This window comes from Eumetopias jubatus, unplaced genomic scaffold (genome assembly GCF_037043125.1).
Source record: "Eumetopias jubatus isolate StellerSeaLion01/CBP00866 unplaced genomic scaffold, mEumJub1_p1.0 scaffold_3, whole genome shotgun sequence".
NCBI classification, from domain to species: domain Eukaryota; kingdom Metazoa; phylum Chordata; class Mammalia; order Carnivora; family Otariidae; genus Eumetopias; species Eumetopias jubatus.
In genome coordinates, this window is record NW_028274809.1 from 161,237,295 (window position 1) to 161,253,580 (window position 16,286).

At 41.0% G+C, this 16,286-nt stretch overlaps 1 protein-coding gene across 5 annotated transcripts in view; it reads right to left on the reverse strand.

The window, feature by feature from the left end:
* Positions 1-614: 614 nt before the first annotated feature.
* KLF12 (KLF transcription factor 12) overlaps positions 615-16,286 on the reverse strand; it is a 398,169-nt gene continuing 382,497 nt past the window's right edge. For all 5 annotated transcript variants that reach the window (XM_088021861.1, XM_088021863.1, XM_028106075.2 and 2 more), the window contains one exon: positions 615-2,029. In XM_088021861.1, coding sequence (XP_087877987.1) covers positions 1,848-2,029 — 182 coding nt within the window. In that variant the 3' untranslated portion in view covers positions 615-1,847. The remainder of the gene's footprint in view (positions 2,030-16,286) is intronic.

A 16,286-nucleotide genomic window follows, 5' to 3' on the forward strand; every position in this document is an offset into this window, starting at 1 on the left:
TAGGAATATTGTGAGGTTAATTTGTGCAATTCCCCAAATCAAATGTTTGTAATTAAAATATATTGCAAAGGTCTATGCTGGTAACTCCTTATACCTAAGCTATAAAAAATCTTAACAACAACAATAACAACAATAACAAAAAAATGTCACCAAGCCCCTTAGCCACATAAAGCTGAAAAAAACCCAGCTTTTAGTGGGGAAAAAATATGGTAATTTTTCTGAAAGAATGCTTGTTGGTGATGTATTGCTTTGTTTACTGTATACTTCGCTAGTTGCAAGAAAGGCTCATAATTTTAGGGGGTTGATGGGACTGTGATCTCCCCTCACCCTCAGCACAGGATGAGTGGGTTCAACATCCCTGTCCATGCCAATGCAGAACCCCTGGGGTCTGATACAGTTTAGAAAATGAAATTTGTATAGAAGAACCTAATGGAGAGTCACTTAGCCTTGGCTCTCCAAGTGAGGAAATTAGCACCATGTCAGGCTTTCCTCGGGGAGCACTCCCTTTCCACTGACTCGGTTCCAAGGAGAACTGACCCACTAACCCAGGGGTTAATTCCCTGCTATGCCTCCTTGGCCTTTCTGGTCACCAAATAACCGTTTTCAAACAAGAAAAGGGGAGCATAATCTTTAATTGTGGTACTCAACCAAGCAGGACAACAAACAGCAGAAAGATTACCTCAGTGCTGTCAGTGTAACCAAGACCTCTAAAATGCTGGGGTGTTTTTTACAATCCCTTTAGTAGGTATGAAAATTGGTAACGTGAGTCCTCAGTGAAGTTATTGTAGGAAAGTCCTTTTATTCATTATTGCTTTTCTCCTCAAGAGGCACATTATTCCATCTCTGCTTTGTCTGATTTTTCATGTTCACTGACTTTGCCTGAGCAGCCCCACCTCTTACCTTGGTGCCAGTGTGTCTAAGCAAGTTTTGTTTTTTTTTTCCCCCCTGATTCCTTGTAATCAAATAGTAGGGGCAGGAAGAGATGATGCCTAGGGGACAGAACACTGCGATTTGAAGTGGGGCAGCAGTTTCTTTAGCCAGGCTCTTCCTATTCAACTACAGAACACCTCTGTGCCGGTCCACGCCAGGGCAGACACCGGGACTACACTCCACCTGAAATGTCGCTGCCCCTCTGCTCGAACAGATGAACAAAACAGAATCAGAACAAAACAAAAACAATCAATGACAAACAAATGAAAGATTCAATGTCGGTTTCTCTTCAGGGCATGGCATAATGACAAGTGGTGGGTGGTGCTATCTAGAATGCTGTCACACTGTGGCCAAGGGCCGCCCGAGTGCCCCTTTCTTTTCAGGGAACGGAACTCTCCAACAGGCTGCTCCTTCTCTACGTTCGTGCTGCTCACTGGTAACAGACTGGATGTGTGTTCTATCTTACTGAGACAGTAACGAAAATTTCAGTAAAAAGGGGGGAAGGGGGGGGTGACGGGAGAAGAATCCCAATTTGAAAGGTCCTGCTCTAGCCATCGGTTGGTGGTAGATGACCTTTAAGGGATCAATAACAAAATGTCTGACAGCTCAGAAAACTGGTCCAAGCTACAAACATCTTGAAATGGCAGAGTACACGGCTCGGGAGACAATGCCTGTCTCTTCAGCGTTTGGGTCACGGATCTCCCAGGCCAGCGCGAAGACGGGTTTCTCGTGGAGTCGTGATGGGGGTTACCTTCAGACCAGAAGGAGAAGGGTTCCTTCTTTTTCCTGCTCTGGTTTCAGACATCGTGGGATGGTGATGCCCTTTCATGTTAACACTGTGGAGGGGGTTCAGCCCTGCTGAAGGGGGTGCCGCTAAGAGATCCAGCTCTGCTGCTTAGCTGGACAGGTAGCAGTCCTCACACCAGCATGTGCCTTCGGCGGTGCAGTGCCAAATGATCTGACCGGGAAAAGCTGCGATCACAGTCCGCGCACTTGAATGGCTTCACTCCCGTGTGTTTGCGGTAATGCCTTGTCAGTTCGTCCGAGCGAGCGAACTTCCAGGTGCAGCCTTCCCAGGTACACTTGTAGGGTTTCTCTCCTGGAAGAAAAAGGGACACACGCTTTTGGTGCTCCGTCACTTTCCCATAATAACCAAGCCAGCACTACGTGTGGGGAGACTGGCTGCGCTCAGCGGGTGTTCCGTGTGGTCATCTTTGGTCGGGAAACCTTACCATCCTGCCGGCGGGCTGGGGGTCTGTCAGGTCGGGGGAATGGAGGGGGGCGTTCGATCTCGTCTCTCCTGTTGTGACATCTCATCTGGCAAGTTAGTTAACACCTGCCTCCTCAATGACGGGGACATGACTTTTCGGTCAAAACATCCAAAGGCACAGAATGACCACTACTGGATAGAATCACCACTTGCTCGACTAAAAAAGGCATTTTAGCTCTCTGCCTAGGCTGATGTGGCTCTAAAGCTGAGACTCACAAAGAATTATAAAGGGTCATTAGTTACGTTTAGTTTCAATACTCCTCCCCAAATGTGCATCACTTAGATGGTTTAAGGCTATTTTAGGACACAATGTCCATTTATCAGTCATCGGGAACAGGCACAAAATCCCATCAAAAGGTAAAAGCATTCCACCACTCCCCAGAAATTAGGTGTGAAGTACACATCACTCATAAACATCTACTTTTTGCTTGTCTGTTGGAAAAGAATCCTAGATAGCTTAAGAGTGTAAAGTTTAAATACTCTTTTCAGTGATTTAAATAGGGTGAGCTCTGAGGAATCATCAAGTTGGTTTTAGTGTTGAAACTCATGGTGAAAAGCCATCTGAAGAAGCATGTAATTTGACCGGGTCCTTCAGTCAACTTGTAAGGACAGTAAAATACGCAAAGGCTTTGCTGGGAAAGGATACACTAACCATTGTCCAAATGAACTCCCAGGGGGAGAGAGACAATGGTTGACCCAGGTGTGTTTTTTTTTTTTTTCCTGGCTCTCATTCAGAATGGATGCCCTGTCCCCATGCAACCCCACAAACAGTGATCTCTCCTTCTGTTCCTCCTATCCAAGAGTGAACAACAGGCTTCCTGGCCACACACAGTCTTGGTGAAAAGGGCCTAAGTCAGGAAAGGAAGCTTTTTGCTGATTCCTATGCATAGAGCTGCAGGGTGAGTATTGTTAACCCCACTTTACAGATGAGGTCCAGTGTAGTAAAGTAACTTGCCCAGTGTCAGAAGAAAAGGTGTATTTGGCTCCAAATCCAGTGCTTTTCAATATGCTGCAGTGGAATGTATAATTCTTTTCCCATGTACACTTTGTCACATCCTCAAAGTTGGTTCTACTTTCTCAGGTACTCCCAAATCATTCATTTCTTATTTCTATTATATCATCTATCGAAATATGTCATAAAGATTTTATTCAGATGCCTTTTTCCTCTACCCATTCATTTCTGAATACGTGGAGGTCAAGGACTATGCCTCTACCATTTCAGTATCCTTGGAGCCTAGGATAAGTGTCAAACAAATGCTTGTACGAATCAGTGAAACTGACACACACACCACACCCACACACACACCCCCACACCCACACCCACACAGAATCACTAAGCTCTATAAGTGAGCGTACAAGTGATGCCTACATGGGAGAACTAGCCTGAACTGGACCCAACAATTTTCATTCAACTCTGAAATAAATGCTATCTATATGGGTCCTTTCAGGATCAAGTGACCCTTTCAGAAGGGAGTGAATAGCACAGACCAGTTAAATCGAGAAATATTGATGCACTGTGGACCACAGAAAGCTCCAGGTTCCTCTGAAAGGGCTCCTTTCAAGTAGAAGCCTACTGAGTGGATTAACCCAAAACCTCAACCTCTGACTCATTCTAGACGTCCTACAGAGACAAAAATCTTCATATGCAGGTGTCTACTGACCCAAGTTGAACAGAAATTAAAAAAAAGAAAAATCAGCAAAACCCCTAACTTAAAAAGATTGTCTCCTACACAGTATATCAATGGCAACTATTAACACGCTTTTATTTACATGTCCTCCCTATGTGTTTGTGAATTCACATCAGGAGCACGGGTTCTAACAAGCTGAGCTTGATATAAATCACGTCTTCAAAAACACATCCGTCTTTGGGGCACTGAGCTCAGCTGGTGGACTCTTTGTCACCAACAGGCATCTCCCAGTCCTCTCTGCTGTCACTCTGGAACCAGCTACCAAGAGTGTAAGGCCTAGGAAGGAAAGAATAGCGGGTTTTCTTAGTTGAAGGATGGATGTGGAAGTGTCCTATGTGTATGCCTCCCTTGGCCATTCTAGATAGAGAGGAAGGGGACCCATAGCTGGGATGAGCCTGGAAAGTAAGTAAGTAGAGACAAGGAGTGGGCGAGAGCCTCCAGTCTGCTCTCAGAAAGGATGGTAGAGTTCGAATGGCCCACCATGGGGACAGTATATCGTCTCAGGTACTCTCTGGATTTCCTTGTACACCCAGAGTAGGCACTTAATGTTCTCTAATTCCTGCCTCACAATTATAATAGTCTTACTTTTCCTTCCATTTTGGCTGTTTAATAACGGCATTTATGTCCTTTCCACTTGAAAATCTAAAGCAGAGAGTGGCTCTTCCAGGCTAAATCCAGTCTGTGGCCTGTTTTTTGTGCAGCTTAGAGTGGTTTTTACACTTGGTACGTGGTTGGAAAAAAATCAAGAGGACTATTTCACGGCATGTGAAAATTACATAAAATTCAAATTTTAGCGTCCATAAATACGTTTTTGTCAGAACACGAGTCTCCATATTGTTTAAGGCTGTCATCCAGTGATGCAGAATTGAGCCCTGTAACAGAGAACGTCTGGCCTGCAATGCCTAGAAATTTACTATCTGGCCCTTTACAGAAAGTTTACTGACCCCTGCTGTAAGGGGTCACCTGAGCCTTCTGCAGGGTTCCTGATTATGTTAACTTATTGAACTGGGGTACATAATGCACACTGTTAATTTGGGATGGGTGGGTGAGGGAATCTTTTGGCTATAGAATAACCACTTATTCTCCACTTAGGACCCCAACTAAAATTCTCACAGCCTACTCAGTAATAAACACACATGATATTTCATGTCAAATTCTTTAAATTGAGAGTTCTGGAGTGATTGACTCTCTGAAAAGGCTCACCCAATCCGATCTGAGTTTTAAAAATATCTTTAGGATCGGGAATGTCTCTATATACTTTTATTAATGAGGCAATAGGGGCAAGGAATATTGTGCTTAAGTTTTTATGGATAGTAAAAAGAAAGTATACCTTTTTATAAGAAATTTTCAAGGAAAATTCACTTATCACTCAGACAATTAAGTTTATTCTTATCTGGTAACCAAAAGCACAATGATTCTACATAGTGATGGAGGCTCCTCCCCAAGGCCTTTTAACACAGTCGTGTTACAAGGTCACTGTGAATCATGACAAGTTACTATTCTACTGAGTCTGGGAAGGAAGGCACAGGGAGGTAGCTTGGCTGTATGGCATCGTTTCTAACATGGATGTTTCCGGGCATGGGGCACAGGGGAAGGAGGAACTGATGGTACGGATTTCTGTGAGTCCCGTGGAGCAGGAAGACTTAGTGCAGAACTGGAGAAGTATTCTGTGAGGTAGAATCCAGGGCAATAAGCAATCAGGAAAGACAAGGCTGGGTGAAATGGGTGAAGTGGGTCAAAAGGCACAGAGAAACGAAGTCATGGGGAGACTAGAAAGTTGCTGAGAGTAGATCTTAATGAAAAGTTCTCATCACACACAAAAAATCATCAGCATCTGTGGTGACAGATGTTACCTACACTTACTGTAGGGATCATTTCACAACCTATACAAATATTGAATGTTGTACACCTGAAACTGATTAAATGTTCTATGTCGGTTATATCTTGATAAAAAAAAGATAGACAAGGAATAGGTCTCAAAACTACCAGAAGTAGACATGTCCCTACTCTTGAATAAAACCAATGAAAATGATAAATAAGCTTGTAAGTTATTAAGGGGCTAGGCAACAAATGAAGGCATATAATGATGAATGCAAACCTTTTCCACTAGGGAGCAGCGAGGGAGAAAGCATATCAGAAAAGAGTAAACTTAACTGTCTGAGTGGTAAGTGAATTTTCCTCGAAAACTTCTTATAAAAAGGTATACTTTCTTCTTAATATCCACGAAAACTTAAGTATACCATACCTTGCCCCTACTGCCTCATTAATAAAACTGGAGTTTGCGTATTCTCGCCCCATGCTTAAAAAAAAAAAAAAAAGAGGAAAAAAGAAAATGATTACCTTCAACTCTCTCTTCAAAATTAGAGGCTGAGCTATAGGGGGTGGGGTATGAGACGGCTACCCTGACCAGACGCGGAGCTGACCTCTGCCCTTCGCTCAAGAGAGACCAAGGGTTTGATTATACCTGTCCACTGCCTAGCATCTTATTTAAAAAAAAAAAAATCAATAAATGCTCTTTTTAGACTAACCAAGTCCTAGAAGTGGATAGAAGAACAATTTTAGTGGCCACTGCATTGTATGGAACTATACATTGTATTTTATGCTTGTGCTTTAAAGCAATTTAAAGGATACAATCTTAGAAATAAATGAGAGTAACAGAAACTTCCTGATGTGAGTAAAAACTTATTAAAATGATAAATACATTTGTAAGATGTATTGTAGTATGCATAAATGAGCCCTGAAAGGATATAACAAGCAGACAGAATCTTTCTTCTATTCTGTCTTCTTTCCTTTAAAATCTTCCTAGAAAATAAAAAACTAAATTTAATGTTAAGAAGCAGCGTGGTATGTACAGAATGGTAAGTGCATTTTCCAAGACAATTTTCCTATGGAAAGAGTTGGCTTGGACGATGAGAGGAGTCAGGCATCTCCCAGTCTGTGCTTCTACTGCCGGCTCGGCATTGGGCTGAATGACAGTTAACAGTAAACACGCTTTCCAGTCATTTCTTCAGGAATTGTGAATTGTCCTTCAATGCATTTGAATTAGATTTCTGCAAATGTGTTATTCAAATCTGTTTTCCCTAGAAATAATCTGAAAATAAAAATAGCATGCTCACCTTCTTCCTTCCTTTTGTCTAATTCACAAGTACACTTAGAATCCCTGGTGGCAAAATCTCTGAAAGCGTAGTTAATGTTTTTCAAAGTAATGGGAAGTTTTGTCTCCACCATCGGATCATTTTTGATTTTTGTTTCTTCTACTAATCCCATGAAATAATGAAATGATAGAAAATGGTATCGTATATGTCTTTACCAATAAGCCTTAGTAGGTGATGTTTCTTGGCTAAATTGAGACATTAAGTTGCTAGTGTCTAAGAAAAACCGAAGGACACAACCTGGGTAATTAATTGGTAGCTTAATCCCACGCCATACTTTGGGGAGCAGTTTGTTAACTTGTAGGTCTTCGGTTTTGAAGTGTGAAGTTCTCCATGTCCCATGACAAATCCAAGCCATTTCCACACTTTGTGTTTAAAAAAAAAAAAAATCTGGCCATTTTTGAGCACAATCTGTCCTCCTCTGTTCTTTAAAAAACCTGGACTACACTATGAGAACCTCTGAAAAAGGAAAATGTTAACCAAAACTAATAGCAAGAGCTTCTTTTTTTTTCAGTGTAACAGTCCTATAAAGATGAAAAAGAGAGAGAGGAAAGGACAAACGAGGAGGTTTGTAAAGTTTTGTTCTAAAACACTCTTTTTAACTGTACTTTTGGGGTTCAAGTTATATATAATTTTTTATGCATAATTGCCTGTGTGTGTGTGTGTGTGTGTGTGTGTATTCACGGGCATTATTTAAACAGAAGTCTAATTAAGTGTCCTGAGAAAATGAAAACTCACGTCAGGGTTTTTTTCCCTTGCAACAGTCAACAAACTGATTTATTATGAGAACCCCTGTCTCTTTCAATCTTGGTTAAAGAAAAGGATTAAGAGTCACTAAATGCATTTCCATGACATTTACTCAGCAGAAGCATAATAAAGTCTAAAGAAAACACCAGGTATTGAATGGATTCCCAAAACCCACGAAACAAAAATAACTTTTTCAGGTACCTCCCATCTTACCATCTGAAATGCTGAAAGGTAAATGTGTACTGAGACAAAAGACAGGTGCCCTTTCATATTAAAATGACGTGTGAGCAATACGCAGAAGAGGAATGTGCCGTTTGAAAAAGTCTGGGTCAAACAAAACAGCCATGTTCTCACATCAGCTTCTCTCTAATATTTTCTCAAGCAACTGAAAAGGAACACCTTTTGCAACAGGAAGAACAGGCATTTTTTTCGGTTCAGAAGTGCATTTCTGAAACGTGTCCCTGTTTAACTTTTATAAAGTTATGGGGCCCCAGACGCTGACAAATGAGCTTCATTACACTCAAGGCTCAACATATTTGCTGTGACAATCTGTTTCACTTGAGGAATGGTATTTGCATATGGGGGGGGGGGTGGACCAGAATCAAGATTCCTATCTTGTCTTCTGGTTTCTGTTACATTAGTTCATAAAAGTTCACATTATTTTAGATCTGGGAGGAAATTAGGTACTTTTAAGACGAGGAAACAGAAACCTAGAGCTGAGATTACACAGCCCCTGACTTGTCCTCAGGGTAGACCGGGTTGCCTTCTCTCTTGGTGGAGTTAAGGTGGCATAAAATAGCACAGGCTTTGAGACCAGGCAGAAAGCCTGGTCAAACGCTGGCTCGGTCATCTACCTGCAATTAGATCTCAGGCTCCAGTGTTCAGCTTTCTGAAGTACTGTTTCCCCATCTGTAAAATGGACACACTATTCCTACACTTGAGAAACTAAGAAGTTCACATGGCCTGTGCCTAAGAAATGAGAGGTGCTTAATAAAAGAATATTTAATTTTATAGTTATGAAATTTAAGATTTTTCTGTTTTTTCTAAGAAATATAGGTAGTTAAAAAAATAGATCCTGTTTGCTATTGAAAAAAAAAATTAAGGGAGTTCTGCTAATTGGATGTCAATTTTGATCTTGATTTTCCTAACATTTTAAGCATAAAACTTCTTGATCGGTCAAAGAGAACAATGCAGTATTCTATAATTTGTTGGATCCATTTGATCTTGTCAAGTCAGTCAAACACGTAATCAATATGTTAGTCTCTGCCCCCCTGAATTGTCTGGGCTGAATTAACTGTCTTCTTCATGATGTGTAAATGAGACCAAGTGGATTTGTTCTTTCTTCCCCATGAAATTCCATAATGGCTATCTTTGATAAAAACAGTATTTGCCAAAGCATATAGCACTTTTGTGCACCACACTTCGTTCTAAGAGCTTTACGGATATGAACTTTACCAATTCCCAGTGAAGTAGTTGCAGTAACCAAGCCCACTTCACTTCACTTCACTTCAACCCCAGTTGGTATGCGGTCGAGGTGGGATATGAACCCTGGGAGTCAGACACGAGAGCTCTCAGTTGGAACCTCTCCTCTATATTGCCTCCTGACACTTTTAAGTCACTGCTTTAATAAACCAAGCTATCTGGTTAGAGCTAGAGAAGCAGGCTGAAAATGTGAATTAGTACTTACAGGACAGACAATGTGTTAACACAGAGACTAGCCCGTCTCAGGTAGGAATCAAGTATAAGTGAACTAAAATATCCTATAATAAAAACATGCTTTACTGAAAGCAAAAAGTTCAAGGTCTAAGGGTAATACTTTCTTTGGCTCTTCTGAGTTTCTATTTCCACGTCATGATAATATTTATTTTCCTATGTTTCTGGTTATATTTTCCTTTTAGTTTCTTTTGCAGAGCGTTCTTCCTTTACCTGTCACATAAATGTTTACCAAGATGTTGACTTTGACTTCTCCTCACCTGCCTGTGTTCTCCTTGGCTCCCATGGCTTCCACTACAACTTGTAAGGAAAAGATTCCTAAGAACTGACACCTCCGTCTCTCTCCTAAGCATGAGAGAGAGATCTACCACGGAAGTGGCAGTCCAAAAGCCATCTCATCATGACCAAAACTGTACTCAGCATTTACCACCCGAATAAGACAGGTTTCTCCTTCTGTTTTGCTATCCGGAAAAAAAAGGCAATCCTACCTCCTCAGGTATCAAGCCATGAACTTCTCTAGTTGGGGAGATTTCTTGGACTCCTCACTGTTACTCTCTGCCTGCCCCAACCTGATTATTACACCTGCCAGTGCTGCCTTCCAAATATCTGTCCAGCTGTCCTCTCCAGTTTATCGCCCCAGTGGCAGGCGGCCTTTCCTTAGCTTCTTGCCACCTTCCACCGATACCAACTTCTAATGATTCTGTTTCCCTGTCTCATGTGTTACCCCCTCCAATACCATCCGCACCTCACTGGAGGAAAACTTTCTCTAAGACAATCTGATCATGTCGCTCCTCCGTACCCTGGACACACCTGTCTTAAACTCTCATCACGCCCTACTGTGACTGCTGGTTTTCCTGTCTGCCCGCCCCACTCAGCAGTTCTGTACTGAGGATGGCTTGGAGCGTTCTTCATCACTACATCCCCAGGGCCTACACAGCTCGGTGCTAATAAATGCTTGTTGGTTAAATGAATGACACTGCTTAAATTCAAATACCTCACATTCTTTTAAAATGTAACATACAACGGTCAAGTTAAGAGTAATCTAGGGGCACCTGGCTGGCTCAGACAGTGGAGTGTGTGATTCTTGATCTCAGAGGTTGTGGGTTCAAGCCCCACATTGGGTGTAGAGCTTACTTAAAAAAAAAAAAAAAAGAGGGGCTCCTGGGTGGCTCAGTCAGTTAAGGTCCAACTCTTGGTTTCTGCTTGGGTCATGATCTCAGGGTCGTGAAATCGAGCCCTGCACTGGGCTCTGTGCTCAGTGCAGAGTCTGCTTGAGATTCTCTCTCTCTCTCCCTCTGCTCCTCCCCCTGCTTGTGCGTGCTCTAACATAAATAAAATCTTAAAAAAAAGAGTAATCTATTTTGTGAGGCAGTCTATTGCTAGCATTCTATCCTTCTACCATCTTTTCTATTCTAAGGAATTAGAATATATATTTTTGAAAAGGAAAATAAATTTTGGAGGTTTTATTTAAAACTACTGCCATTTAAAGGTCTGGTCTGCAAACAAATATCTCATTTTAAACGTTTAAAATTAGTAACATGACATGTGACTGAGCCTTCTATTTTGCTACTCAAATAAACATTATTTTCATCTTTAAAACAACATATTTACTTTATAATTCTTTTTATTCTTAGGTATGAAGATTTTTATTGAATAATCTTAATCATGATAAACATTATTTTTTATATATTCTTTAGGGGTGGACATGTTTTCTGCAAAGATACAGCTCCTTATTATCTTTAACAGTTTCACTAAGCACACAAAGCCCACAAATTTCATATTAGCAGTAGCTAATTTTGCCATTCAGGACAGGATGACTAAAACTCATAGTCTAGTCATTCTTTGATAGAACTGAGAAAGTACAAGGGCTGGGGATATTATTACCCCACTCCTGCTTACAACACCATTTTGATTGGTATATGGATAAAATAAACCCAAAAGTAAAAGAAGGAAGACACAGAGCATGGTCATAAGATACCCTGGTGTTTTGGACTTTCCACTGTCATTAATGATTTGTGTGCTAACACAAAAAGGATTAAGAAGCAAAACTCATTTTAGTAATTTATTTATTTAACGGAGGTAATAATTAAGCTAAAAAGCCATTACTTTTCTAAAGATATGAAAAAGATGAATTTACTTTTAAAACAAATTAAATAAGGTAACACTTTTTTTTTGAGAGAGAGAGAGAGAGAGAGAGAGAGAATCTTAAGCAGGTTCCATGCCCAGTGCGGAGCCCGACTCAGGGCTCAATCTCACACCCCTGAGATCATGACCCGAGCCAAAATCAGGAGTCGGACACTTAACCAACTGAACCACCCAGGCACGCCAAAATAAGGTTGTTAACACTTTTAAAACCAAATCAAATCAAATATGTACTGCATTGGTACCTGAATTCGGATCATTGTAAACCTCAGGTTCAACATGTTTCTACATAGCAACTCTCTAGGTTAAAGTAACATCTCCATAAATGAAAACAAGTGCAACACTTTCACAGCACTTTGTTTTTCATCCAGATGATTCAGGGTCCTTTTTAGAAAAGGCACTTCGATGTTTGTTTGCGGGGGTAGGTGATGTCCACCACCCGCAGGCAGGACCCATCAGCCCGTCTGGGCTTTCACGGCACCGTGTATCAAGCTCACTCATAGCTTTCCGATCATGCTGCACATGGTGAATATTTGTGGCCACGGCTGTCTCCCCCACCACATTTAGAACTCCCTGCTGTCTTCGTCTTCATGGCGGACCCATTACTATGCAGAGAACCTCACACTGAATGAGCACTCAAGAGCCGCCTATTTAATTATTAATGCTTCTGGTCCTTGTTGTCTCACTGGCTTTCTAACAAAGTAAAATTTTAATAGACTCAGAAGAAAGACCAGTTCACATTAATGAAAAGCTTTAAAAATAGACCATTTAAAGTCCCTTGTTATCTTATTACTTCAAAAGCACCTGAATGACCGTCACTAGACAGGTAGGGACCGCTGGCTAGCCACGCAGAGGAACGCGCGGCTCGAGTGGAGAGGAGGCAGGCAGGTTCTTAGCAAACTTGTCTGAGACTGGGTGTAGGGTTCTAGAGAGACTGCAGTTTGAATCCCAGCTCCACTGCTTGTTCACTGTATGAAAATGGGTAAGTGCTCTAAATTTACAGACACAATTAAAATATGTCAAGCGCTAGTAGAGCTGAGCATCGTGCCCGGGATCTGGCAGGTCCTCAGGAAATGTCAGCTCTCTCCCATCTGTGGTCTCCATGCCTGTTCACAGCATTTCTTACTCCTAAACCACACGTACCAATGTCTGCAAAGTCTTCCTCTTCTCTACCCTCATGTCCAGTCAGATGGAGGGCCCGATGTTTCCCACATACCTTCCTTTGTGTTGGGACACAGAAATGCCCAAGTGCTCTAGGGTCATAGAGAGTTCTATCTGCCTGGGGAAGGAGGGTAGTCAGACAGCGTAACAGAACAGGAAACATGGAAACAGTTTGGAAAAGCAATAGAGTTTCTAAAAAAGTAGGAAGAAAGGAGGCCCCTAGGCAGGCCATTTCAGGTCGGAGGGTGGGGGGGGGGCGGGGAATGTACGATTGAGCTCCATAGAGTTGAGCACATTTGGAGATTCATGCATGTATAGTTGAGGAAAGAGGCCAATTGGGATAGGGTCAGCAAAGGAGGTTTAACAGATGAATAGGAGTCAGATGAGAAGGGCCTTCCTTGTGCCCAGAGTAGGAAGGTGTCCCCAAATTCCCTGGCCATAACAGAAAGCTCCCACTGTGTTGGTTTGTCCTTTTGCGTCTCCCTTTTTTATAGGGCTTTGCACACTTGGCCTTTGGCATGACTATTCATATGAATCTTATCTAGCACACTTATGGACCTGTTCACTGAGGATGGGGGCTTTGCCTCTTTCTGCCTTCTTCAAGAAAAAAATCTGTAATGCCTTAGACATGGAAAATGCTCAGTAAGTCTGTGTCTTGTTAAATCTGTCTACACATGAGTTTTTTTCAAATGAAAACTATGTTTTACTATCTTAAATGTATTTCTTTTAAGATTATTTATATCATCATTTTACCAAAATGATGATAAAGAGGACTTATTAAACAACAGTTAGCTTTCACTTAACTTTTTCTGAATTCTAAAAATGTTAAATTAGTAGGATCTGAAGTACAGAGATAACATGATTGTAGCTGCTTGTGATGCATATTTACTAAGGGGTGCACACTTTTTTGCCTTGAACCTACTGGTCACAATAAGAACATATACCTGTATCAGTATTCAAACACACACAATTTCAATTCAACACTGAGTCCCTGAGGTGGGTGAGTCACTGTATTTACTGGGAATATAAAGCCGATACCCCTGCGGTAATTACACAACAGTGCACTGTGTTTATGTTCACAAATAAAAATGAGACAGAAAACCTGAGATTCACAGAGTGAATTAGCTTGTCCAAGTTTGCCAACCAGCTAGGGACCAAGGACAGATTCAAACTCTTGTCTGCTGACTTCAGTGTAGCTCTATTTCTATTACAGTTTTTTATTTCTCAGCAAGTACCAGTATGCTCATACTTATGAGTGGTTTGGCCAAGACTTACCAACAACTTGTTGGGAGAAGATTTTTACCTGAAAAATGCCGGTTTTCTCTTAAGTGATTAATTATCTCAGCATCGCTAAGCCCCCTGTGTTTTATCTAACAACAAATCTAGACAGCAGGCCTGACACAGAGCTTTATACGAGTGAGTGATTTAATTAATGAAGACAGATGTGGAAGTATGAGCAGCACCCCACCACCTGATCGAGCAAGTACGAGACCTATGAAGAAAGGCCACTAATACGCACAGATGTAACAGAGCTCGTGAATTTCTTTGTAGGAATATCATCAAACCATTCCAGAATCTCACCCAGTTAAACAAGGTGTCAAAATTAGAAGCAAGAAATGTACGAATAGCAGTGACAAGCGATAAGGCAAGTGAAAAAGTGAAAAGGCACGGAATCTGCAAGCATTTCGGATAGATGTGTGTGTCTGAATGTGTGTGTGTGCACGTGCGGGCACCCATGTGTGTTCCACAAATGCACCATCATTATTGGATATTAATTACAAAGGTATCATTCCTCCAGGGAAGAGCTAAATCATACATCATTTCCTCCATTTGTAAAAGGTAGAGAAGGACACATTTTAGAGACTTAAATCATAGTTGGTTAATAACTTTAAAGCATCCATATGAGTTAACTTCTTTGACGTATAAAATTCAGGTAGGACTTACTTTTGAGAAAGTGAGATTGATAAGAAATGGGATCGCTTCACAGGTACTAATTTTTAAAATGTAGGCATACAGTTTTCATATGAATGGAAATGAATATCAGACAACACTGGCTAAATAAGCCTCACAGATTTTTTAGAGAGTAGGCTAGCAAGTTGGAATATAAAATACTCCCAGTCATTAGAAACTGAATATTTTTATATGTTAAAATTACTCTTTTAAAAATCTGGTTTTAAATTTATCATTATGTTGTCTTTTCTTTGTTCATCATTATGGCAGTCTTTCGCAGGACATTGATCATTCTGTCATGTCCCACATACCACCAGAGCGTTCTCGTTGACTTTCAGACCCTCTAAGACGAGACCCAACGTCTGGTTGTAGTGCACCATCTAGTGGCCACAGGGATCACTGATGCCTGAATGTTGCTTGCCTGTTCTGCATTTTAGAAATACTGTGACTTACCTTTTTAGAAAATAAGAGAACTGTAAACAGCACTACCAGATTCATAAGACTATGTCCTTCTAAAATTTATGTTTAAGTCATTTAATAAGCAACACAATTCTTAAAATGAAATGAGGGAAACTCAGACTACATGCTAGTCTTGTGTAACAAAGGTTTAAATGGCCATTAATCTAATTATACTGCATATTCATTTAAATACACTGTACACTGCTCCATGCAGAGGAGACACAATTTAAACCAGTGAATAGGAACAATGTACCTGCTAACAACCACGTGTTCAGGGTTGCTGAGATATATATATTTTTTCTTCCTTTTTACCCCAGGCAAGTGTTAGTAAAGGCAGTCAAAATCGTTTGGGCAAGGGCGCCTGGGTGGCTCAGTTGGTTAAGCGACTGCCTTCAGCTCAGGTCATGATCCTGGAGTCCCGGGATCGAGTCCCATATCAGGCTCCCTGCTCAGCAGGGAGTCTGCTTCTCCCTCTGACCCTCTTCCCTCTTGTGCTCTCTGTCTCTCATTGTCTCTCTCTCAAAAAAATAAATAAAATCTTTAAAAAAAAAAATCGTTTGGGCAAGACTTTATGTTATTATTCTAACCTGCACAGTCATGACAATACATTTAAATCATTTTCAAATTTAAAAAGGAACTCTTTAGCATTTCTCTTTACTCTAAATTGCTAGTATCTAGAGAACGTTCCTCTTTTGCACTTCTCCAAACGTGTTTAATTTACTGTGCAGGTTCTAAATAGATGACTGATCGTGTACTAATAAAGCACAAAAGATCAAGTGTTAAAGGTAAAATTAACGTGACTTTATCAAGGGGAATTTCTTATTGCTACTTGCTCACCTCCCATAGCGTGCGTACTCCTCATAAGTCATCTGTTATAATCCCAAGCTCTACGTTCATTGTTATTGGTCACGCACAAATAACTTACTCAAAATGCCTGAAGCAAAGGTATGGCTAAGACACTTATTAAAAGCAAAGCAAGCCAACGTGAATCCCTCTTCAACTAGTGCTGATTTCAGTTTGAACACAAAATTGAGAAATCTTGCGTAGGATTATAAATCAGAAACACGTAAGGGC